Raw genomic sequence first — 25,783 nt, 5'->3', positions numbered from 1 at the left:
CTGCCTCCGAGTTCTAACTTACTACGAAGTAGAAACCAAGCAGTTTATACTGTAATTACCACACCTGTTTAATTTAATTTTATTCGATTACTTCTCTTCATGGTCTATTACTAGCAGAAGAAGACAGTCTCAGATGCATCCGTAAAACTGACAGATTAGTTTGAATTTCATGTTATATAAGCGTGCGTTTGTCATACAAATACTTTAGCCCGGCGTGGGTCGACTCGACATTTGTGTATTTCTGTAATTAATAATTAATCCTCTTGTGTCTCAGGGTGCAGTGGTCAAATCGAAGCAATTGGAGGGCGCTGCGTAAGAGAAAGCCAATGAATATCTGTGGAAACGACAAGCACGGGATAGGAAACGCACAATCACGCATGCAAACACAAAAACATTGAAACACACGCGCTAGTGCTTGCACAAACACACACACACACACACACACAAATATATATATATAAATTGAAAGCAATACACGATGTGTGATGCTGTCTCTGCAGCACAACGCTGCTCCGCTGAAGTGTGCGGGTGTGAGAGTACGAGGCTTCAGAACAATGAGATGACTGCTGTCGTGGTGTCACCGTGAGCGGCGATAATGCTTTTATTAGGACATACGGGAATTGATTTCTTTGGGGGCTGCATGCTGGTGTCCGCCCGAGGACCTCCGTCAGACGTCCTTGGCAAGTCGGCAGGGAATGTGCAAAGTGCGCGAAGGGGCGATCGCGTAAAAACAGTCGCTATAGCTTCACACAACAAAAAATGGCATCAGTCAAATTAACGCGAATCCCTCCTCTGAGGATCTCCTAGTGAACCCCACGGGAAACACTTAATGAAAACCCAGCGGACACGGGGGCGATCTCTTGCACTAAAGTGCCGCACCGCAACCTTTCCGTCTCCCCTACGGAATGCGGAGACATTGCGAAAACAGTTCTGGCTTTATCCCGTTTGTATGATTGCGTTTTATTTAGAGGAATCAAAGGCCGAAGGTGACGTCTCTTTCTTTTTTTTGGAAAATATATTTATTCTCACGAAGCTTCGCAACTGCATTTCGCAAGTAGAAAATCTATAGGCGATGACAAGAGTATCTTCCGTCATTTTGCATTATGCAAAATTAAGTGTAGGCTCAATTGACATTTCAGTGTCTTGTGTTGGGTATTGACTATCGGCCGTTTTGGTTTGCGCGTGAGAAAAGTGCTTCCCTTGCTTCACGGTAAAGATACAGGGATTTATTTTAAGGAGTAGAAATAGGCAGTTTTATGGGCAGTTGCCTCGCGCGTTCTTTCCTCTGTCCATGGTGCTTGTTTTCGCGGAATGGTCGAGACGCTGAGCATCGCAGTGATCGGTGCCCCCGGAGTTGGGAAAACTTCCATCATCCGCCAGTTTATTTATAATGACTTTTCCGAGGTTTACACGCCTACCCAGGCCAGGTACGTCTACCGGCCATCGGTCATTCTGAACGGAAACATGTACGACCTGAAGATTTTGGATGTCCCGCCAATTTCCTCTTTCCCCTCCAGCACCAGCCAGGTAGGGTTTTATGGAGCCATGGCATAGGAACAGTTAACCAATTTTATATCTTTTAGATTTCCTTTACTCCTTTTGTAAAAACTACATCTAACATCTCCGTCCCCCCGCACACCAGCGGTTTATTGAAACTAATGAAAATGCTATGTCTGAATGTCCTTTTTTGTTGTGAGATACACTTATTTTAATTAGTTTTATGTGTTGAAACAATGCAGAAATGTGTCTTCTGTTATTCTTACTGCTGTAATGTACTGATAAAAACATTGGAAAATATTTTAAAGCACTGCGGGTTTAAAACATATGATGCGTGGTTTGGATATTATATGGAAGTGACTGTATGCATTACAAGTAGAAATAAATAACTTCCAACCAGGAGGCTGTTATTATTTTGAAAACAAAAATACGAAGGAAAAGGAGGAATGGTTCTTAATATTAAAAAGGAAATAATTTAGAAGTTGGTTTAGCGCTTCCCAGCTGACAAGAATAAAGCTTAAAAATTAATGGATGGTTTAACAACTTTAGTTTGCGTTGTGCTATTTAAATCGATTCTGTAAGGGGGCAAAAGAGCTTATTCAAAACAATGGGTGGACTGTTTCAAAGCAAGTGTTTGTAGAATAACAAACTGAACTGACCTTAGATACATGTGTGAGTTAACTATATATACTCGGACAACCAGCTCATGCAAGACACATTCAAAAAAATCAATGACCTGCGTGTTCCTTTATGGGCGTTTACTGCTAAAAGGATCGTTTTCTTTACAAGTGAATAATGTGATTAAGTGTATCATGTTAGTGTTAAGTAACCGAGGTGTATCTGTATTTTGAGTCAGTGTTTTACACATCGCATATGTGTGGCAGAGATTTGCCTCTTAGGCTTAAGTTACATAGTGCTTTGGTTTTATTTTCAAAGTAACAAGTCCCCATTGAGTTTTGGTGTAAATTCAGGAAGGGGGTCTTCAAGGAGATCCAGCCCACTTCGGAGCAGTTGCCATGGAGACCTGACTTGTGCCTGTTTTGTGTCTTCCAGTCTGCGAATACTAAATATCTCTCTCATTTCTGTGTGTGTGCCTGCTTTGCAGGGGGTGGGTAGCAGGGGAGACCGAGCAGGTTGCTTAGTGCTTAGTTAGAGGAGATGGTTCCGCGGCTATCAAGAGCTCCAGTACTGCCATGAGAGTTAGGGCTATTCCAAGGGCCTTAAAAGAATTTGAACATAATTGGATTGGTCTGGGTTGGGGCCCCAAATGATATGCTTTCATGGGGCCCAAAATCTCTAGAAGCATCCCCTGGCTAAGTAAAGGTTGTTTAAGCTGACTCAAGGGGACAGTCTCTGTTTCGTCCTGCAGTCACATAACTGATATCAACAGTTAACATTTAGCAAAGACTTGTGTGTGTGTTTGTTGTGACTCAGTGGGACAACTACCTCCCCCCCCCCACCCCCGGCTCTTCAGCTGAGCACTCTGACATGTGAACTGATCATTGACACAGGAGTTTCTCTGAATTTTACTGTGTTGTGTATTCGTTAACAGCCTCACTGGAGCCTGCAGTTTGCATTCGCCTTCAAATCGGAGCAGACTCTCAACTTACTCATACTGAGAGTTACTCTGTTACTCTAATGATATGTGTATGTGTCAGCATCACTTACAATTAGTTTGCAACTCAGGTCTGTTGTGCATATGTATGCTATTTTCCGGAGTATGACAGATGGATATCTATACTGTATTATTATTGCACTATTAATCCATGTTAAGATGATGGATTCCGAAACCTTAAATCATACCTTCGTCACCACCTATCTAGATTCCTGCAATGTCCAGTTGATTAGACTGCCTTCCAAATATTTCGCTAGACTGCGCTAAACTTGAAACTGTACAGCTCGGATCCACGCACATCATAAACACTTTGCATGTATCACTCAAAACCCTCTTGCAGTCTGATCCTGCATTCAATGCAAACTGATTTTGTCTGCCCCCATAATTCTTTCTTCTGAAAGACCTGTGTCACCTTTACACTCCAGACTGCCCACATAGGTTATCTGGGTCTGACCTGCCCATGGTTCACAAGTTTAGGCTTTTCTCCATGGATGCCAGGTCATATAGTGCGAAGACTCTTACCCTCCAGGGTGCACCGCCTTATCTCAGGCACACAATGCCTGCATATTAGAAAAGTGGTATATTAACGGAATTTTATTATGATGATCATTATTAGTAACAGTAGTAGCAAATTGTGTGTTTTGTGCATGTGACAGTCACTTCTGTTGCACACTTGCATTCATTTGTAGGTGCACAAGGTGAAATTCAGCTAAGTTCAAGCCAGATATGTGACAGATGTGGCACGTTTAGTCCTGTAGTCAGTGAATTTGTTTCCCCTTTAAGCTGTCAATAGTATTTGCGGCAAACCTTTAGTAGCACTTTTCAATAGAGGATGACAGGCAGGTCCCAGCCACCCCTCTGGATCCTCCGACTGCTGGCTTTTTGCCTCAGAAATAGTTACGTGCCACACTGCCGTCTTTGTGATGTGGAGTCACTGAGTCCCAGGTGAATATGACAAGCAGACCGGAGTGTGACTTTGACCCACTGTCATACTGCGGCGTTTCTTCCGTTGTGATGCAGCCATGCTGCTGTTAGAGTCCCTCCGGATGATTATCCACAAGGTCATGGTGGGACACGCTGTCATTCTGGGGGAAACACATTGTACCCCATAATTGTGAACGACTCTAGTGGGCTCCTGGGAGATGATAAAACGCAAGAATTTTATAAAGGGCCAGAAGTAGAAGGATGTAAAACGTTGGCTTTGGGTTGTAATCCAACCAAACATCTTAAGGGTGAACCTAAACCTGCAATTAATGCTCTATGCACAAAAAATGCAAGACATTGGGGTAGATATTATTGCGTGTAAGCAGCAGGAGGTGCTGATGATGGATGAAGGTAGATGGTGATGGAGAAGGGGTCCCCCAGGCTTCCGGTCTGGGTTGACTGGGAAGGTGCCCTTCAAGCATCTTCAGGATATCAGAGTGGCATAGTAGACCCCTGAAAAGGGCTATTTTGGTAGGGAGAGCTCTTTGCCGCAAGCAGGGACGGATTATGGGTTGTGTGGGCCCCTGGGCAAAACTTTCGCGAGGACCCCCCCCCCCCACACCACTACCACCACCACAATTCAAGGGCCCTTGGCAGCCAAACGCCCTCCCTATAGGGTCAGGGGCCCTTGTAGGCAGAGGATCAAAGAATGTAGGCCCTCTAAAATAGACAAACGAAAATACATTGTTGATAAGCGTTGCAAATTGTTTTGGGTTAGGGGCCCCACGGGCCCCCTGCACCCCAAGGGCCCCTGGGCAGCGGCCCCGCTGGCCCGGTCCGTAATCCGTCCCTGGCCACAAGAGGTACCCCTAGTGACAGCAATGACTTGCAACACAGAAGTGGGCCCAGAATTACTCAGCTCAGCCATGTGGGACACCTTGGGAGCACTGAAACTCTTCTAAAGTATGAATGTCCCTCCTTGCACTTCTATCAGTGTCACTGGAGCAGAGTATTTGTGTATGTTTTATTTATGTAATGATCTTAATTAATGTGGATGTTGTTAGGTTGGTGGTCCCAGGGGTGTAACACACTGGCCCACTGAGGAAGAGAGGGAACACTGAAGCGGCAAGATAGTTTTTGTCGAGCTTGCCAGCGCAGATTATCAGAATGATGTTACATTGTGTTTTTTTAATTCTGTGGAAAACAAAAGATTGTTTTGCAGGCAGATTAAGTACAGATTAAATAATGAATTATTAGTGTCATAGCCTGGTCCTAAGTGGTAAATGAGTCGACGGAATCCCCCATCCTCCAATACGGAAAATGGCTGATCATTCAATGCAGTCATCTCTGTTATTTTAGTAGTTTCGTCTTTAGCTCTGCTGTGGCTACATTTGATTGCTGATCATTTTTTTATATCAGCAAAGATGGACACATTGGACTGACGCCAGTATCTTGATTTTTCATAAATATTGGCCAATATCAATAAATCATGCATCTCTGTCGCATGCTATTCTATATTATGCAGGCCTTACTGTAACACATAAAAGCAGTTATGAAATATCAGGCATGTGGTAATGACTTGCAGAACTACCATGGTACACCACGGTGACACTGACGGAAGTACAGTATATATTGTGATTCATCATTATGTTCGCCCACAGCACCTTAAAACTGTTAAGTCATGGTGCAAACATTAGTCAATAATCAAATTCCTAGAGGGTTTGAGCAGTGCCTGGTGCAAGTGTCGCGCTTTGGGAAGCGTTCGCTCAGCAAGAAGATGCCTGTGACATGCCGGCATTCCTCTCCTTCTGGCGATGTCTGCCTCTATTTCTCAGTGTGTTCCTCAGTGTGTCACTTAGTGTTTTGTTCTGTGTGTTACTTGCATATTGACTTTGACTTTATTACTCAGCATGTCACATAGTGTCACTCAGTGTCTTCATGCGTTTCTTCGTAGTGTTATGCTCCGTGTTACTCAGTACTTTACTTTGTGTATTACTCAGGGTGTTACTCTTTTTCACGGTCTTTTTTTTACTGTATTTGTGTTACTGATTATATCCCAGAAGCATCTGTCATGATTTATTCTCTCCACACCGTAACAGATGGCACCCAGTCACATGCCACTGTCTCTTCTTGCTGCGCGACTCTCTCATCATCTTCCTCATCAGCACAATTGCCGGCAACATCGCCATCATCACCCATATCGCGCCGTTACTTCATTCCCCCATCTCGTATTCTCCTCAGCCTCTCGGGGCCATCACTACCCTGCACCCCCCCACCCCTCCATTGCCAAAAGCCTGGCAGTGAGCCACAGGTTAGCAGCCAGGGCTTGGATGGGGCGACCTCAGCGATGCATTCCTGCTGCACTAAGTGAAGAAACATACACCTCAGTTTTCTACAACCATATAGCCAAGTGGCCAGCTTGTGTCAACTATAGCATATTTTATCTTAAGTTTTGCTTTATATACTTCATATTTTATTTATTTACCAGGTGTTTTATCCCGAAAATGCAAGATCTGACAGTGCTTGGAGAAAATCAATCTACCAACCATTTTGGTAGTTTTAAACTGGCAGCCTTCTGATGACAGGCAGTTGTGTCCTAACCCACTGATCCCCATATTATGTGCTTTGTGACACCAACTGGTAACATCTCCCAACAGCTGTTGGGAGCATCTGGGATCCATTACCCATTTCTAGAAAGCTCTGTGTGTTGGGGGTGGAGTGGTGGCTCTGAGGCTAAGAATCTGTGCCAGCTACTGGGAGGTTGCTGGTTCAAATCCTGTAATTACCCAGGGTGATTCTACTCAGTTGGGCCCTTGAGCAAGACCCTTAACCTGCAATCGCTTTGTCCTGGGTATGACGTCAATGTACATCCAGCCCTATAAGGAGGTCCTCCAAGGGTTGGTGGTAGGATTGGCTCTCCAGCCACTGGGTAAAACCTCACACTGGTCCATTCAGACTAGTGTGGTGCTGAGGTATCCCCTGTCACATAGCTGTACTCAGGTTCTCATCCCTGAGGTGGGTGTGGCAGCACACTGTAATCAGTGTATGCTCCTTATCTCCTCTGTGCTGAGAGAGACAGCTTTCAGGACTGTCACCGTACGCAGCCGTTTGTTACACGACCAACTCACGTAAAATAACATGAAGCAAATGAGCTGCAGCCATTATGGACCCTGAGCTGTTTATTACAGGTAGGGGGGCTGCTGACCTGCTGTGCTGGCTCTCTTCCTGGTGCGTCTCTTTCATTCTGGCTATTTAATTACCCCCCCCTTCTTTGTTTAATTGGCTTATTAAATACTCACTTCTCTTTCGCAGTAGATACATGGGATGCATTTTTTGCCAAAAATCACCACTCTACACTAATTTGGTCTGTTGTTGTCAGGTGAGGAGAGCTTCCCCTCAGCCAGAGTTAACTTGCCCACGGTGCTGCCGTCTTTGCCCTTTTTCCATCCTCGCTTCTCACTCCAGTGCGGACAGGCCGCTGGGCCACAGATTGCCGGTGTGTCTCATTCACAGGGTGAGAATAAGTGAGGTTGTATGATGGCGCTTAAACAAATGCAAATAATGTCTGTAAATAAGTCCAGAATAACATGACTGCTGGATTCAGCAAGATTAACGGGTAATTAGGGAGGATTAATCATGGCATCGTGCCTCACCTCTGTGTTACTTTAATCCTGTGCATGTGTGTGCCAGTCTGCCTGTGTGTGTCTGTGTGTGTTTGTATATATGTGTCAGTGTGTGTCTGTGTGCCTGTGAATGTGTGTACCTGTGTGTGTGTCTGATTGTGTGTGTGTGTGTGGATTAGGTTTATATTGGTTTGTGAGGACCAAATGTCCCCTACAATGTAATGAAAACCTCATTTTTTTGACATTGCGGGGACCATTTTTTGGGTCCCCACAAAGATCTATGAATGCATTCAAAAAAGTAAAAATGCCAAAAGTCTCATATTTACTTATAGTTAAGGTTAGGGCTTGGTAGGGGTTAAGCTCATCATGTTGGGATTAGAGATTTCCCCATAGAAGTGAATGGAGAGTCTCCACAAAGATATAATTACACACCTGTGTGTGTGTGTGTGTGTGTGTGCCTTTCAAATGCACAAGTTCACCAAATTATATTCCAAGAGTTTTGTCCCCGATCCCCCAAAATGTGCTCTGCACACTTATTACCGTGGTTATACACTGTATGTTTATTTATAGTCTGTGTGAACAAACGCACACCTCGTAGGCAATTCAAGTTCGAAGTCTGTATCTGAAGGTTTCGTCTGCCGAGGAAATTCATAGTCATCTGGGAAAGACACGCTGTTTAGGTTTGAGATCTACGAAAGACAAAAAATTTTTAATTCTCTGGGTTTTGCAGAGCTGCACTAAACCAATATACTGATAAAATCTCAACCATCCATTTTCCAACTGCTTATCCAGTTGAGGGTCATGGGGGGCCTGGAGCCCATCCCAGGCAGCATATGGCACAAGGCTGGGGTATACCTTGTCCATCACAGGGCCACACACTCATACAAACTCCAGTTTGTTGTCTTTGGACTACAGGAGGAAACCCGTGTGACATGGGGAGAGCATGCAGACTCCACCCACCAAGTCTCTGCTCCACTATCAATCCCTGTTTCTATATACATGCTAGTAAAATATTAAACAATTCAACTGTTAGCTTTATTTTCGTGTACCATCCTCCCAATCCAGGTACCAAGGAGTGCTTAACATGACATGTCATAACACAACACTCAACAGGAAGACAACATAAGTATCACGTGAGTTCTGGTATATGTGAAAACAGTGTGTAATATCCAGGTTTTTTTCCACTCGAGATTGTGTCGAGGTGAAAGGGTGAAACTGGAGGAAGGATGTTCATTGAGATGGACAGGACTGCTTTGTCGGTATTAATCTCAGCAGCGCACCTTCAGGGTGGACTCTGCAGATCCTTACTTCCAGTCCTCTTGCGCGTGTCACCTGACCAGCATGCGGTCACATGACAGGGCTGAGGGCAGCAAAGCAATTAAGGATGCAGGCTAATAACCCAAAAGGCTGGCAGTCTGAGTCTCTGGGGGGAGAAGGTATTACACCCTTGAAAAATGTAATTAATTTATTTAGCTTCAGTAAAACGTCCTGTTGTATAAATAGGGGGGAAGTGTGGAACTATGAAGGAATGCATCAGTGAAGTTGTTTGGCTGTTACCTTTCTGAGAGGGGACTGATCCATGGGGTGGTCTGGAGGCAGATGGTGCCCAGCACTCACGGGGAGTCCCTCCTGGCTTAGGCCTGACCGCATTCGCCAGGTTGACAGCGGGGTATGTGATGGCAGTGCATCGCTCTATTTTTAGCGCTGGGAGAAAGCAGCGTGTGTCAGCAGTTCTGTTGCTCAAGTTTTTGCCACGTTTTTTGCTTTTCTTCACCTGGGTGCCATGCTGGGGGGATGTCAAAGAAGGGCAAGACACAGGGGGAGGTTCAAAGGTCAAAAAGAAACCCTCTTTGGTACCTGACCTTCCGCCCTTGAGGTTAGCAGTGTGTCCGGAGAGGTAAATAAAGAATCCTTATCACAGGAATTAAATTTTTACATGTACAGTAGTAGTATCCTGTCCATCTGGCTTAGCAGTTTCCCGTGGATGGGGGGCATTGCCTTTACTCAGCGCTAAAGGGGGGACGTTATTTTACCCACCTCCTAGGCCATGTGACCCTTCCATATTATGTCTGACATCTGCCACATGATTCGCTGCACTGGGTTCCTGCAGCTTGAACAGATGCCATGCAGGGAGACAGGGGCAGGTGAGCGGGGGGCCGGAGCAGGCTGGGGGGGCTGGCAGAAAGATGAAAAGACCTAATGATGGCTTGCAGGTCACATGGCCACCGTGTGAAGACAGAGCTGAATCAGGCAGTGATAGCACAGTGATATTTACTCAATCAGTGTCAGCTTTCTCCCCTCATTCTCCTACCTCTGTGTGTGTGTCTCTCTCTCTCCCTCCTTCTCTCTCTCTCATCATCTCTTCATCTCTGCTAATGATTGCAGTGGCTCTGTGTTTGCTCTGCCGCTCGATCGCTCTAATTACCTCCACTTTCAGCAGGCCTGCACACCGCCGTGCATTTGTGAAATAGCCAGCATTCGGCACCAACACCTGAAAATGGAAACAAACGTCCATTGTGGACTGAAATGTGCCTCGGCCATCATCATTAAACTGCACGTTAATGATGGAGTGGAAGGCATTCTCTGACTATAGCTGCAGGCCAAGAAAGGATCATTACAGCTGTTTGAAACTGTCTGCTATTCTAATGACATCCTTATGAAGTATGTGCTAACCCAAAGGTTTTTGGTGACTGTGTCATCCTTTCTGCTGTACGTTCCTTGCTGTAGTTAGGGATTCACACCTCTTATGGCAGTGTTTCCCAATCCAGTCCTCAGGGACCCACAGCCAGTCCATGTTTATGCTCCCTACCAGAAAGTCCTTATTGAGAACTGAGGGGCAGCAAAAACATGGACTGTTTGTGGGTCCTCAAGGACCAAACTGGGAAACGCTTAGGATATCTTTAGAGATCTTAGGATATCTTTAGAGATCTTAGGATATCTTTGTTCCCCTTGACTTTTTGAATTATGATTTAAGAAGACGCTCCTCTATAGAGACTCGTATGGTACCTTTATGTACTGTTGGGCTGGCATTCAAGCTGCGACTTCCCAGTCCTGGTGCTGCAGAGTCCCCTCCACCTCCCGCAACTCTGAGCCGCTCTACGGGCCGCTGGTCTCATCGAGTGCCATGACGTGTTTTAAAAGGGGTCACCATTTGTTCATTTCCACTCATGGCCCCCTAGATGCACCGCTGACAGTGAGACCAGCAACAACAGGAGGGTGGAGTTTTCTCCAAGCTGCCAGACAACAAGCCGCTCCTGTGTTTACTGGGTCTGCTAGGGCAGCGGGAATCGACCCTGGATCCCCAGGGCATGCCATGTGATGCTGGAGGTTGGAGGGGCTTTGACCCTATTACACCCCATTCTGAGGTCCCCATACACATACACAGAAGCAGCTCCTGTAACCCCCCCCCCCCCCCCCCCCAAAACAAAAAAAATGGCATCTGGCAGGGCAAGATGTTTACTTTCATGGCTCTGCTCTGGATGTGACTTTGAGTGACAGCACTGTCTTCCTCTGTCTCCCTCTGCCCCGAGGCGTCACTGTAGGAATATTAAACGGGAGAAGCAATCTTCATCTCTAAGAGTGAACTTTGAGATACCTTAGCAGCATCCTGGCAACCAGCTCCACCCCACAACCCTCTCAGCACAATTTGTTTAAAGGGTTTTTTGGTGCCCTTGTTCAGTGTAGAATCCTTGGCATTTACTGGTATTTCGTAATTTTATTTATTGTCTTTAATTTATATTAATAATCATCTAGGTTAACTAACAATAAATCTGGCAGTCTCATGTATCTCAAACCATATTTTACTCTTCCTCTGTTTATTCGTATATCAAAAGATGCTGATTATGTGACACTGTTGTGGCGCCCCCTGCAGGAGTGGATGGACCTGCGCTGCCGAGGTGTGCGCAACGCCAATGCCTACATCCTGGTTTACGACATCTGCTGTGTGGAGAGCTTTGAGTATGTCAAGATGATCCGGCAGCAGATCATGGAGCACAGGTACTAATGTGTGAATCGGGGTGTTGTTTTAATTCCGTCAGATTAAAATGTCTGCCACATCATCAAGATCAATAAGCTGAGAACAGCAACCCTGCCAATCTGCTTTCTTTCACCAGTCACATGGTGCAACAAAGCAAAGTGCTGATTGGAGGAACAGCTGAGAGGGTTTTTAGTGGCCGGTAGGTGCGTTGTGGCCCTCCCTTCACAGAACAGTGCTAATTAATTCAGCAAGCGACTCTGACACTGTGGGAGGATGACACAGGTTACACCAGAGCTGCAGTGTGAGTTTTAGTCACTAGGGTTTCCAGTTCAGCTCAGATTGTTAATCCAGCAACCTCTGCTCACCACTATGCTCAGAACCATGCCCGCTGTCCACTTCCCCCACCGCCGTCAGGCCCAACACAGTGAACAAGCCTCAACACTTCTGTCTGAGTGGAGATGCCAAGAGATGGGTCCTGCCAGTCAGCTCGGCCTGCCAGCATGACACAGGGGGGTGGGAGACGTAACATCTGTGGTTACAATGTAGCATTTGAAACCAGGTGTGGTCATGGGATTTTATAGCATTTGTAAGTCAATCATGGATTGAAGGGAACCCGCTACCTTTGTATGGGGGACACTGGCCGGCTGCCTGCTTAAAAGGAAATCTGTCTCTGTGTGGCCAGCAGCCTCTGTATGTGCAGCCAGCCTGTCAATAGTTAAGCAAAATGAAGACTGTAACTTCAGAGACTTTTGCCAGCGAGAATTGTTTAGAGTGGGCTGCAGTTAAGCTTGTTTTTTATAGTCTACCACAAGGCATTCATTATCTAGAGAAGTAGAAATGGACCATTAGGGGGGCGTTGGGGGGCTGGTAGATTATTGAAATCAAATGCTGCTGGCTTCTGTGTGGGCTCTGGGAGCAGGCCTGCCAGACGGAAGGAGCTAGTGGCTCCTGAGCAAGTTCCTCTACAAATAGCCAGCCTGTTTGAACCGGTCTGGCATCGCCCCACCCTGATGGACCATGTCTTCCCAAGTCCCTGTGCCTGCTGCGGGGGCTTCACTCATGGCGTGGCAGCTAGTTCCTCCCACGGTGCTTTGATCACCCCTGACAGAACACAACACGGGGGGTGTCTGTGACGATGAGTGTGTGTGACTGTCCTATTTCTATATACAGTACATGAATTGGTGCCTGAATATGTGTGCTAATTTAGGCTTGTTTTACTTTTGTATGTGTGTGTATTCAGGCTTTTCCAGAGCTGTGTGTGTGAACAATATCACCATCAAAAATGGTTTTTGTTTTCCATCTGGTTTCTTAATTTCACTAATTGAGTGATATGCACTCTATCAAGATTCAGCATTCAATCCTTTATCATTGTTGTATACAACAGGACAACAAGATAGCGATAGCAACTCCCCAAGCACTGCAAAAAAAAAAACATAAAATGTGACTGTCATGCCCGGCTCGTCCGTTCCTCCTGTGTGCCACGCCCCCTGATTACCCACGTGTTTTCTCCCGATTGTACCCAGCTGTATCCAGTTCATTTGCTCAGTCCTGTCTATTTCAGTCCGTGTCTTACCTGAGTCCTTCGTCCGTCATTGATGTTTCCTGATGTCTGTTGCCGTCCAGTGTTCCCTGCCCCGGATATCTTGAATAAAACCCCGTTTTCCCCGTATCCCGCTTGCCTGCCTGCTCCTTACCCGCACGATCACCCGTCTGCTACACCCCGATCGTGACAGAATGACGGACCACAAAAAGAAGCGGAGGAGACGGAGAGTCCCGCAGGGGACGATCCGTCTCGGCGCCTGCTCGCTCTCCAGGCTTTGGCTCCCGACGGAGGACGAGAGGGAGGTACCCCCGCCCTACCTCCAGCCCGGGGGCTGACCACACGCGACCCCGATCCCGTGTGGAAGTACTGGCTCTCCAGTGAGGACGAGGACGAGGAGCCCTTCCTCTACCCTTACCCGGAGCCGGAAGCCTTTCTTCCGCCGTCCGTTTTCACGGACATCGCGCCGCCTCCCGCCACCCGCCAGGCGCCAGCGAGGGAGAAGGAGACCGGCGATCGCCAGTACGGAGGACCTCCCTCTGTTGCTGCCGGCGGACCCCGCTCCCGTGCGGCCGCCGCTGCCTGCGCAGCCGCCTTCGCTACCGCCGCTGCCTGCGCAGCCGCCTTCGCTACCCGCCATTGCCGGCGGACCCCGCTCCCGTGCAGCCGCCATTGCCGGCGGACCCCGCTCCCGTGCAGCCGCCATTGCCGGCGGACCCCGCTCCCGTGCAGCCGCCATTGCCGGCGGACCCCGCTCCTGTGCAGCCACCTGCAGCTCCCGGGCAGGCGCCCCCACTGCAGCCACCTGCAGCTCCCGGGCAGGCGCCCCCACTGCAGCCACCTGCAGCTCCCGGGCAGGCGCCCCCACTGCAGCCACCTGCAGCTCCCGGGCAGGCGCCCCCACTGCAGCCACCTGCAGCTCCCGGGCAGGCGCCCCCACTGCAGCCAGCTCCTGTTCCTGACCGCGCTCCTGTTCCTGACCGCGCTCCTGTTCCTGTCCCGGCGCCCCCTCCGCCTGCAGCAGCTCCAGAGGCGCCCCCTCCGCCTGCAGCAGCTCCAGAGGCGCCCCCTCCGCCTGCAGCAGCTCCAGAGGCGCCCCCTCCGCCTGCAGCAGCTCCAGAGGCGCCCCCTCCGCCTGCAGCAGCTCCAGAGGCGCCCCTTCCGCCTGCAGCAGCTCCAGAGGCGCCCCCTCCGCCTGCAGCAGCTCCAGAGGCGCCCCCTCCGCCTGCAGCAGCTCCAGAGGCGCCCCGAGTGACTTTACTTCCTGGCCCCGTTCCTACTCCCGCTCCAAGTCCCTTGGCCCCGGTTCCCGAGGAGGTCCCCGAAGACTCCACCGCAGCTCCTCCCTCTCTGGAGGTGGAGGAGCTGGAATGGGACCCCTCGGGGACAGAACTTGTGACCCCTTGTCCCTCGCCCCGGCGACGTCGACTCCGACCTAAGTTCGGCCTGTCTGTGTCCCGCAGGGGAAGGGGACACAGACGCAGGGCTAGGGTCCCGCCCGCCCTGCCCCCTGGCTCGCCCTGCCTCGCCTGCGCTGGGGCTCAGTTGGCACCTGCGGTTCCTGGCCCTCCGGGTCGGCTGTCGCCTGCGGGTCCCTCTCCGGTGCCTCGTCGCCCTGCCTCGCTCCCCCCCTCCGGTGCCTGGTCGGTCGCCGGCGGGCTCCCCGACGGCGGCTCCTCGGTTGCCTGCGGGGCCCCTACCTCCGGCCCTCCACCGGACGTCGCCGCCTGCTGCGGCTCCCCCCTCCTCCGGGCCTTCGCCGTGGGCCCCTCCTGCTCCCTCCCTGGCCCCTCCGCGGGTCCCTCGCCCTGTCTCCTCGGCCCCTTCTCGGTCCCCTCCGGCTCCGGCCTCCCGGCCGTCTGCGGCCCCTCCGGCTGCCGCCCGTCGCCCGCTGGGGCTCCCACGGGCTCCCCTTTGTTCCCCCGCCTTCTCTCCCTTCTCTCCTGCCCTGGTCCCTCCTTCATTTGCTTCCCCTTTCTTGGTCCCGCCTGTCTCTGCTCCCCCTCGCTTTGTTCCTCCCGTCTCTGCTCCTCGTCCTCCTCTGTTCCCTTCGTTCACTCCTGGTCCTTTTGTTCCTCCTGTTCCCGCTGTGTCTCCCTTCCTGATCTGTCTCTCTGCCTTCCCGGCCCTTTGTCAGCTCCTGTCTCATGTCCTGTCGCTTGCCCTGTTCTGTGCCTCGGTCCTGTTTCCCGTCTCTCGTTGATGGTTCTGTTTTTTTGCTCCAGGTCCCGGTTCCCGTGTCCCGTCCGTCGCCCCCTTCCTTGGCGCGCCCGGAGAAGCGCGCCTTTGGGGGGGGGTTCTGTCATGCCCGGCTCGTCCGTTCCTCCTGTGTGCCACGCCCCCTGATTACCCACGTGTTTTCTCCCGATTGTACCCAGCTGTATCCAGTTCATTTGCTCAGTCCTGTCTATTTCAGTCCGTGTCTTACCTGAGTCCTTCGTCCGTCATTGATGTTTCCTGATGTCTGTTGCCGTCCAGTGTTCCCTGCCCCGGATATCTTGAATAAAACCCCGTTTTCCCCGTATCCCGCTTGCCTGCCTGCTCCTTACCCGCACGATCGCCCGTCTGCTACACCCCGATCGTGACAGTGACATTTAACAAAATAGTATATGTGCACATTTGCACATAAAAATATGTGCAAAAAAAAGTTAAGCACCCAGACTTAGAAGTCGGATATGGATGTCATTTGGTACACATGCAGCTTGCGCTTGCCATCCGGACACAGCTATTGGACCCCATGTCATCCCGCACCGTGTCTCGACGACAGATTACGGCTTCACCATCCCATACGTAGGCTGCTGTAACCGGGAGGCATGGATGATGAAGAGTGGCATCGTACCATGTTCAGCAATGCATTACCACGAATGACCGTCATGTGCATGTATGGCGGCGCCGAGGGGAGAGGACCAAACCTGCCATTGTCGCGGAGAGACACACCGGTGTTACTCTTGGCATCATGGTGTGGGTAGCCATAGGGTATGACATCATGGTGTGGGGAGCTATAGGGTATGACATCATGGTGTGGGGAGCTATAGGGTATGACATCATGGTGTGGGGAGCCATAGGGTATGACATCATGGTGTGGGGAGCTATAGGGTATGACATCATGGCATGGGGAGCCATACGGCTTATGTCTTACCCCTCCTCAGACAGCACCCTGGTACAGTCTTTCAACAAGACAGCGCCCATCCACACACGACACCTGCGTCTATGGACTGCCTGCTTCATGATGAGGTCCTCTTGTGGCCAGCCACTTCTCCCGATCTTTGAAGTGTGGAATCAGCTCGGATGTCAACTCAATTCCAACTTGTAGCCGGAGAGGATACAATGGCTGTACGACTCCCTTCCACACCGTATCGCCGCATGTATCCAAGCCTGGGGGGGGTGTCACACTACTGACATGTGACCAGCAGTGTGCCCTTACTGCCAACTCTGTTGTCCGTTTAATCTGATATTATAATTTTTGCGATACAGTCACATGACCTTTCACCAGGTGCAGATTCATTCCATGACCACCACTCTGTCTGGGTGCTTAACCTTTTTTGTCACTGAGTGTACAAATAGAATAGGTAGTATATGGTAGTGCAGTGCGTGGGGGGTGGAGTCCTTAGCGAGGGTCCCATTGTTCCCGGTTCATCCTGGTTACCGCACTGGGGTAAAAAAATAGCTGCATGATACCTCCACATGTCTCATAGGATCGTGGGTACCTTTGCACAGCATTGTTCTGAAGGCATAGCTGAGCTCTGCTTGCAGATCATGTAACGAATGAAGATTAAGTATGATCCAAATGTTATAATGTTTATGGCATGTATGCAATCTACTGGTCTCAATATGTAGTACAATATAACGTTATGGTGTAGTAAAAATATATATGTGTAAGGTGAGTAGGTTGGACCCTTAGTTGTGCAGGTCCTAAAGACTGTCCGCTTCGAGGATCAGAAAGTTCCACAGAAAGTTGGGACCTTCACGCGTTTTCAAAAACGACACACATTGACTAATTCTCTGTCACACACGTTCTCAGTTTGACTCTCTCATGCCCCCTGCAGGGAGGCCAGTGGTAGCGAAGTGCCCATCCTGGTGGTGGGCAGCAAGCGCGACCTGCAGCGACATCGCTTCACACCGCGGCGGGCTGTCTCCGTGCTGGTGAAGAAGACGTGGAAATGCGGCTATGTGGAGTGCTCAGCCAAGTTCAACTGGCACGTCGTACTGCTCTTCAAGGAGCTGCTTGGCATCGCTGTGGCTCGTGGCCAGCGCCAGAACCACACCTCCATCCGCCTGCAGGGGGCACTGCAGCGCAACCGCTGCTCTGTCATGTGACCTCCAGCAATGGGCATCGCAAATCAGAAGAGCTGGATAACACCCAGAGGCCTCCTCATTGCACCAGTCCCCCACTCCACCTTGCCGGAGTGCCATCTCGCTACGCTCAAGCAGACTTCCAGACACACTGTTGCACTAACGGCTCCACCCTGTCCGCATCACTTCTACGAGGGCTTATTGTTGCTCCTCGAGTTGTGTCGGCCAGTGAGCTACACGTAGCAGGCAAGGCAGGCGTGCTGTGCCTTCATCCCCTCGCCTCACCTGGCTTGATGACCCCACTGGTCATCGCTTCACCTAGTAGCCTGGCAACAGCTGCTGGGACACTGCGGCGTACAGTAGGGTCATAAGCAGGAAAATGGAAATAAAATGTTTCTTAAGCAGTGCATGCTTTTCCAGGGGACTGTTCATTTCATTCAACCTTCTCACTGGATATTTTTGGTTGGATTGTGTTTAACGATCTAATTGGAATTGACATGAAAATTCAGGTATGGTTATTCTTTTCCTGACCTGATGCTGCAGCTTGATAACTTGCAATGGTATTTGATATTTGATTGCAGAATTTTCCGGAAGTCTTCCTCTTACAGTGAAACTAGTCAGACAAACAGATGAGTGCAGCATGGCACTTAAAGCCATTCTGACAAACTGGAAAGCGATATAAATGGGCACTGTGTCAAAAATAAATAAAAGACAAGCAGTTAAAGGGATGTTCATTTATGTTCAGGGTCTGGCGGAGCCACAATGGCAGCTCACAGAACCAGAATGGCAGAGATGCTCTCAGGCAACCAATATGAGATTCCACTACCAGTAGACATAATGTGCTGGTTTCAGGTGGGATTGTGGATAGTAGAACTGGTCCACATTTCCCAGATGTAGATCTGCTTATCCGGCAGCCGGTGTATTTCCTATTCCAAATACGTCTGCTGGTGAGTAATGCAAACCCGTCTAACTGTTCACTAGCCAGTTTGAAGCAGGTTAAAAAATGGGATAGGGCGGGGTCACTTCACGGCGATCAACAAATACCTTAAACTAACACATTCACCCCAATATCCTCTTGATCGGTCTATCCTCCGCCCAATTACATTTAACCTCATTACGTTCACGGTAATGTCCCACACGTATATTATAACACTAGCGTTCGTCGTACAGTGCGTGAAACCACACTTAAACCACATTACACAAATACCAATGTGAACGTGCGCAGCTCCTCACAGAATATGCAAAAATAGTTTTGCGCACGAAATATGCCAGCACTACTAATATTAGCTGCAAAATCTCAGTCGCAGTTAATTTGTATTCCACCAGTCTCAGAACAGCATAATCACCTTCTAATGCTTTTAACGTTAACAATAAAGCCTCCCTTTTTAAAAGAGTTTCAGGCCACCTACCTCTAAGATGAAACATTAAATACAGGGGTCTTAATGTATTAGTACTCGTGAATTGTTTTGTTGTGTATTAGTAGGATTTTGGTGTGTCGGTATGTCTACCGAATTAAATTTGTGATGGCAACTCACAGAAATAGGCATTAAATTCACTCAAACAAACAGAACTGTGATGCGGTAGTAGTACTACTATCAGCCACTAGATGGCAATAGATGGCTATAAAACAATCATCCAATGTCGGCGAAACCGCCGTGGGCAGAAGGTTATGATCGTGGCCCCAGGGCTTCGAAGCGTTTAATATTGGTAATGATTTTCATCTTCTTGGACTGAGGATAGTGTTTGTGTCATGTCACGGTTTAAAGGGCTACTATTTTCTAAATACGTGAATATTTTTATTTTTGACCTGTGTTTAGGTTTGCGTTTAGGTTTCGTAGCTGTCTATGTGATGTTTTGGCACTGAAGAAAATTAATAAAATGTGAGACTAAAATATCTTTAAAATGTGTATTGTTTTAAATCTTGTTAAAATCCATACATTCAATCCGCATACGTTTTGCGAGTATGTCTATATGGAATATATCCATCCATCTTCCAAACGCGGGGGGTCCGGAGCCTATCCCGGAGGCAATGGGCACGAGGCAGGGAACAACCCAGGATGAAGGGCCAGCTCAGCCCATCGCAGGGCACACTCACACCTACCTGGAGTTCCCAGAGGGGACCCCACGATGACATGGGTCCCAGAGGTGTGAGGCAACAGTGCTAACCACTGCACCACCATGCCGCCCTATGGAATATATGGAAGGCATTAATATAGATTAGTGATGAGTTAATTTGAAAACAGCCTGTAGTGTTTGCCATCGGGCTGATATTCATCACCCAGCAGGGGAGAAACTCTCCATCTACAACGAAAAGATTAAAAAAAAAAAAAAAAAAACATCTGTCTCAGGAAAATCCTTCAGTAGCGAGACTTCGTTTCCAGCATCTCCATGTCAAATTGGCTTCCAGAAGACTTCATTTCACACTGTGTCATTTCGCGTTCATGAAGCCTCGGGGTACGGAGCACAAGACGGGGAGAATTTAAAGTCAAAGAAACGGTTGTCATGCAGCACAATATCATTTTTCATTCGGGCAGAGGCCACGGTTAAACACGACGCCATGCAGATTTAAAATATGAGGATTCCTAACTAGATCCTTAGAATGTGCTCCGCTCAGATCGGATCCGATATAAACAACAGTTAATAATCACGAAATACACATCACCATTATATACTTACACACGCCGTTTAAAATAAAGTATTAATATTACGTCTGGAAATAACGTTGATGTTGTCTTCCCTCTTCCTTACTCTGTGGTGAACGCATTGTTTCTAAATGTTTTTTTATCCCCCACGTTTAACCGGTTTGAACGATTTCCCAATAAAAACTAACACCGGAGGAACAAATTGCTTAAATATGCTTTTAAAATGGGATATCAGTGAGTCACACTAAGCAGATTTATTGTCATGAAGCGGAAGAAAGTGCTGTCTAAATCTCAATATGCCTTGAGATAAGATTACTCAGAGTAAGATAACAGTAAATCGTGAGAATACAAATAATCTCCAGGCGAGCTGGCTGCGTTAAACAATTTCATAGGTGCAGACTTGTGACTAGCAATAGAAAAAGTACATAAATAAGTTTTACTATATATCCAAATAATATCGTGGTGTCTGATGACAGATTGGAGCTGCCAGATATATTTTTATACCTGTGCAATCCGTGAATATTTACCAAAGCATGATTGAAAAGAATGTTGTCTATCACTCTGGCTATTTCGGGAGTATTATTTAAACAGAGATCAAATCCTGAGCTGTATCGATCAATATTTTCTTTCTTTAAATATATCACGAACCGGCATAGGCCTATCTTACCACACTAATTAAATGAACTGGAAATGGACATGCTAGCGAGGCTCGAAGTCACGGGCGTAAATTTTGGTATGGAAGGTGGGGACACGTCCCTGTTTTGGGAGTACCCTGTGCGTATAACAGGCGGGGGTTCGGAGATGACTTAGTCCCTATCAAAGTTTTAATCAAACCTGCGCCCTTGTTTAAAATGATACGTTTCATATATTTACGCAGAAGATTTATATTCCTCAAACAATTCGGTTATATTTTCTTTATTTTTCGTATTTCTGTCCCACGCTCGTAGATGTTCCTGCTACTCTTGAATTGAAAAGTACCTGTAGCATAAGAAATCCCTTTGCGAGGTAATCGATGTAGTTGGTATAGGCGGACAATTTCAGATTACATGTTTGCTGGCGTAGGAGTATATTTTTGTGTGGCAGCTGATCAAGACAGGTGCTCTGACATGATTCCGTTTTTACATCTGGCAAATAAACCAGTTCTGAAGAGCTAATTAGTAACTGCGCAATACGTTTTCCATGTAATTTCCTGTGGTCTCTGACGGAGGATCCCAATCTCATTGGCTAATGAGTAGTAAAATTATAGCATAAAATACACTATTCAGTAATATTCGATTATGATATTGTATTCTCCATTACCCTACATCTGCAGCACAGTGAAAATGGTAAGCGATTGGCTCTCCTCTAGTTTATTTCAGTTGCAGCTTGTGCACTGTATCTTTGCAACGCAGAAACGGCGAATGCTGGCAGTTTACGGTGATGCTGCGCATACCGGCGACACATCGCCAGGACACAGCAGAGGAGCAAACACATGCACGCACACACACACGTGTTCCTGCACGATAGCCAACCGGGATCACACGGCCTCGGTACTGACGCCGAGATCCCCAAGTCCCCCCACACGCTCCCCTCGTCATATGATTGCCTCCACGGTCAGTTTTTATCCTTCCTCCTAGTTTCCAGCGTCATGTGAGGGGGGCGCGTTGTGCCCCCCCTTCAAAATCAACCCCTTTCCCTGCCTCTCTCCCTTTCTCTCCAGTCCGGACCCTCCCCCGACAAGCTACCCCCCTTCCAGCTCATCGGCGGTAAGTGCATGGGGAAAGCGGCCGCTCCCTGTGGCGGCTCCGGCGGTATAGTGTTGATTCTCACCGCTGTTCCCTGTTTGTCTTGCAACCCCCAGCCTGCAGTGGACAGGAGAATGAGTGACCAGGGGAAGGGCTCGGCGTCCTCGACTGCTGGCGTGCCGGCTCCGGGATCGGACACTTATAAAGGCTGGCTCTTTAAATGGACTAACTACTTAAAAGGTTACCAGCGGAGATGGTTCGTCCTCAGTAATGGCCTTCTATCATACTACAGGTAAATCAGCCGGCTGGGTGAGCTGTCATACGCTTGATATGAAATCATGCAATTGTCGCTTCTGAGGTTAAAGACGGGGAGCCTGTTAAGCCGGCGGGGCTGTTGAAACCGCAGATTAGTTCGGCTAGAACGTTTAACCGTTTCGGCTCCGCGCGATACTAGCCTCGCGGCGTCCCGTCTCGTGAAGCACCGGTGCGTGCGGAGACGGGTGCTGAAAGTTGGGGGGGTTAGCCTTAGCTTAGATTAGCCTAGCCGCTTAGCCCGTGTGTCAGCTGCACCTGCAGCTCCGCCTGGGCTATCTGTCGTCGCCGGCCCGTCCCATCCCGTCCCTGGCTACCGAACCCGAGGCCTGTCACACCTTTAGCCGTCAGGCTAGCCGGCGAAACGGCCGTGCTTAGCGGTCAGGCTGCCCCGAGGACGCGGTTAGCCAGCTAAGGTTTCCTCTCCACCATCCGCTTGGTTACACAGCCGTCAGTCGACCCCGTTACTCAGATGTCATTTCCCCCACACCCCATTTTAAAACGGGGATAAACAGAAAGCATTTTTCATTTGATATGTTCATTTAGCTAGGAAGGCAAAAGTGGTCTGCAGTGTGGAAAGCAACGTCAGCGACATCCAGCTAGCTGTCAAACACCGAAGGTATTCTTTTAAATGGACGCGTTATTTATCGTTTAGTATTCCATGTTAAATACTCTGAGTTCGCTAGTTAGTTTAGTAAAGGTTATTTGACAACTTAAATGTGGGACGGTTAACTGAAGTTAGTAACCGTTAAACGGTTAAATGCCTATTTAGGGCATTATTGAATTGAACTCCGTTTATTTGTTATACATAATGTAAGAACTAATAATACGTAAGTGTATGGAGGGGCAAACAGGTGTCACCTGTCCAGGCGATAACACCTGTTGTTCAGGTGCCTCTTTATCATGTTCTCATATTTCCACTTCTTTCATGAAGGGGGCAGGTAGCTACTGTGACAGTCACCCTCTCCTTTCCCCGGCCAGACTTTTCACCTAATTAATTGGCTCTTTACTGAATGTAGGGCTAATCCTCTGGGCCATAGCATTGCGCCAGAAACTCACTGTTGCCCTGTAAACCAGTAACCAAGGCTCTGCCTTTAACCCGATGGGTGTTAACACTGAGTTTGCAGCTGCGTTCCAGTGAAGTGTGTGGCTCTCCCAGGCTTAGTTTTATAATCCTACAAGTTACATTAATTCTCCAAACAGGTCAGTGAGGGTAAAGCAATCATAAATAATGTGTTGAGCCCGTTGCAAATTGTGAAGAAATTCTGCTTATTAATTAGTTACATCAGGGTCCTGTACCGAGGCGAAATGGTATTTTATCATCTCGTGATACAATTGGAAAAACTTTGTCATGCCTGTTTGCGAGGTTGAAAGGCTTAATTATACATTTATTCTTGGGTACTAGGTTGTTTGTAATAGGAAAAAGACGGATGTCAGACTGGGTGGCAGATAGTGGTGCCATTCAGATATTATGGCCTGATGTCAGGACTGGAAGTCACAGCATTGTACCTCATTGCTGGGGCTGGGTCGCCTTGGGTAGACATGTCAGTCAGCTGTCCTTGGACACACCTCTTTGAGGTTGTTGAGTTTTTGACACTTGAAAGTGGGCCCACAAAAATGAGGAGAGTAGCATAGCGGGGTGTGTGTGTGTCCTCAGTGCTGTGGGAAGCTTAAATGACGTGCCTGTGGTGAGGAGTTGAAGTGGCAGACACACCCTCTAGCATTCATTTGAAACCTCTGTCCACTTGCATCATCATGTTTATGAGTGTAAGGCTCATATGTTTGGCGATAGTGGATGGGTAGCACTCAAACCCCCCCCCCCCCACACACACACACACACACACACACACACACACACACACACACACACACACACACACACACACACACACACACACACACATCCCCCTGTTAATAGACCACTGTGTTGAAAGGTGATGGCATCCGGAAAGATGAGGCATGGCAAAGCATGGCTCCACTGGTGTGTCTGTCTGTGTGTATGAAACAGAGGGGGTATGTAAGAGAGTGTGCTAAAAGTACTAGTTTCCAGTAATGGTTTTAAGCCCTGACAAGTGGTATTATATGGTATTGGCCTTTGAAATGGCCCACAGTCCAGTGTGCATTACTCTTCCACATCCGGAGCTGCCCCTCCAGCCGGCATTTTTTGAAGGACAATGAAATGTATTAATGTGTGTTGGGTAAAATGCTTTTCTGGTACATCAGAGTTGATTGTGTAAGGGAAATACTCCTCCAGTCCATGGTTAGTCAGTGCCGCACTGGTCCCCGGAACTGGGGAAATTGATGTAAAAAATATGTATTTCCTTTGTCTGTATCTAGCATTCAGAGTCTCCCAAGATACAAGTGTGGGACGGCATTTTTAAGGAAATGCAAAAGTCTCCAGCTGAGAATTTAGAGGTTTCAGTTTCTGTTGTTTTAATATTCTTAAGTATATTTGTTTAGGTATTTGAGTTAAATCTGATAGTTATAAGTATCCAAGATGTGTTTGTTAGTTATTATATGCATGTTGAACCCAGGAGATATGATAGTGTCCGGCTTGACCTGGCTGTCTCCCTGTGCCGCCTTCGTGACCAGCGCCGGCTGGCTGCAGACTCCTGTCGCAAAATTGCCTGGCCGTGCAAATCACCTGATTTGCATTCTGAAGCCCCCCACAACTTGGATCCATCTGTGTGGTTGTGACAGGCATCAGGATTGCTTCAGTGGCAACTAGTCTGTTAACTTAGCTTTCTGATTTCCCTTGGTTTAGATTTTCCGTATAAGTCATTATTAAAACCTGAGTTTGGTTATGAAATGGTAGCAAAGAGGCTGTGGTTATTCTTTTCCTTTCTGAGGCATGACTCTGCAGTTACACATAGGCATTGTCTCTGAATTGTACATGACTCTGCAGTTACACATAGGCATTGTCTCTGAATTGTACATGACTCTGCAGTTACACGTAGGCATTGTCTCTGAATTGTACATGATTCTGCAGTCAGATGCCATCATTGACTCTACAGTTTCGCTGACTCTTTTACAGATTGCTTACGCAGTCTGACAGAAAAACAAAAATTACAGGCAAAGACAATTAACCAGGTTCTGGAAATGGCTTCAGTTAACACAAATGTGCATTAGATTGGAGTATTGATTGATGTTAAATATGTAATACAGGTGGTTCAAGGGTTACTTTTAACCAGTCAGCCTTTAGTAAAATGACAGGATCCTCCAGTGTTGCATCCATGAATTTATTGCAGTTATGGTAAATTACAAAAAAAGAAAAAAAACTATTTTATACCCATAATTTTGCAGTAGGTCCTACTTTCCCCCTTAATTTAGTAATTGACTTTCCCTCTAAGCTTTAGCATACTCAGGCCGCTTACTCTCGCCTCTCAGCAGCAATCTGCCTTAATATCCTGATAAAGATTACACCGCATTAACTTTGCCACTGGCCAATGTTCTTCCTCTTTCATTGCCTGGCCAAGGCCCACCTCAGGCCATACGTGGGCCCACCTTGTACGCGGACCCCTCTGTCATGGGGGTCTTGTTTCTTTTGGACCTCTTCATACCCTGGGTCTGAGATCACCTAGGCCTGTTCTTGGCAGAAAGGTGCACAAGCATGTTTTCAGTGTGCCTGAGCACTTAA

At 48.0% G+C, this 25,783-nt stretch overlaps 2 protein-coding genes and 1 long non-coding RNA gene across 9 annotated transcripts in view; 2 read left to right on the top strand and 1 right to left on the bottom strand.

Moving 5' to 3' along the window:
- The first annotated feature begins 1,257 nt into the window (after positions 1-1,257).
- Positions 1,258-19,436, top strand: rasl10a (RAS-like, family 10, member A). Its single transcript, XM_048980888.1, has 3 exons — positions 1,258-1,527; positions 11,531-11,655; positions 17,222-19,436. The coding sequence occupies exons 1-3, from the start codon at positions 1,312-1,314 to the stop codon at positions 17,490-17,492; spliced, it is 612 nt and encodes a 203-aa protein (XP_048836845.1). The 5' UTR covers positions 1,258-1,311; the 3' UTR covers positions 17,493-19,436.
- On the bottom strand, positions 8,193-22,031 carry LOC125711693 (uncharacterized). Of its 6 annotated transcripts, XR_007383093.1 has the most exons (6): positions 21,920-22,031; positions 9,971-10,150; positions 9,697-9,834; positions 9,217-9,445; positions 8,940-9,019; positions 8,193-8,348 (listed from the first exon to the last, which is right to left on the bottom strand). It is a non-coding gene; the product is annotated as an uncharacterized LOC125711693 (long non-coding RNA). The 6 variants fall into 6 exon arrangements; XR_007383088.1 differs by having other exon boundaries at positions 8,193-9,019; XR_007383089.1 differs by lacking the exon at positions 8,940-9,019.
- Positions 21,862-25,783, top strand: part of osbp2b (oxysterol binding protein 2b) — a 50,408-nt gene continuing 46,486 nt past the window's right edge. For both annotated transcript variants that reach the window (XM_048980678.1, XM_048980668.1), the window contains exon 1: positions 21,862-22,126. In XM_048980678.1, the coding sequence (XP_048836635.1) occupies positions 21,864-22,126 (263 nt within the window). In that variant the 5' untranslated portion in view covers positions 21,862-21,863. The remainder of the gene's footprint in view (positions 22,127-25,783) is intronic.

Source organism: Brienomyrus brachyistius, chromosome 2, assembly GCF_023856365.1.
Source record: "Brienomyrus brachyistius isolate T26 chromosome 2, BBRACH_0.4, whole genome shotgun sequence".
In the NCBI taxonomy this organism is placed as follows: Eukaryota; Metazoa; Chordata; class Actinopteri; order Osteoglossiformes; family Mormyridae; genus Brienomyrus; species Brienomyrus brachyistius.
Note: the sequence above shows the minus strand (reverse complement) of the source record. Positions and strands in the feature narration are given on the sequence as shown.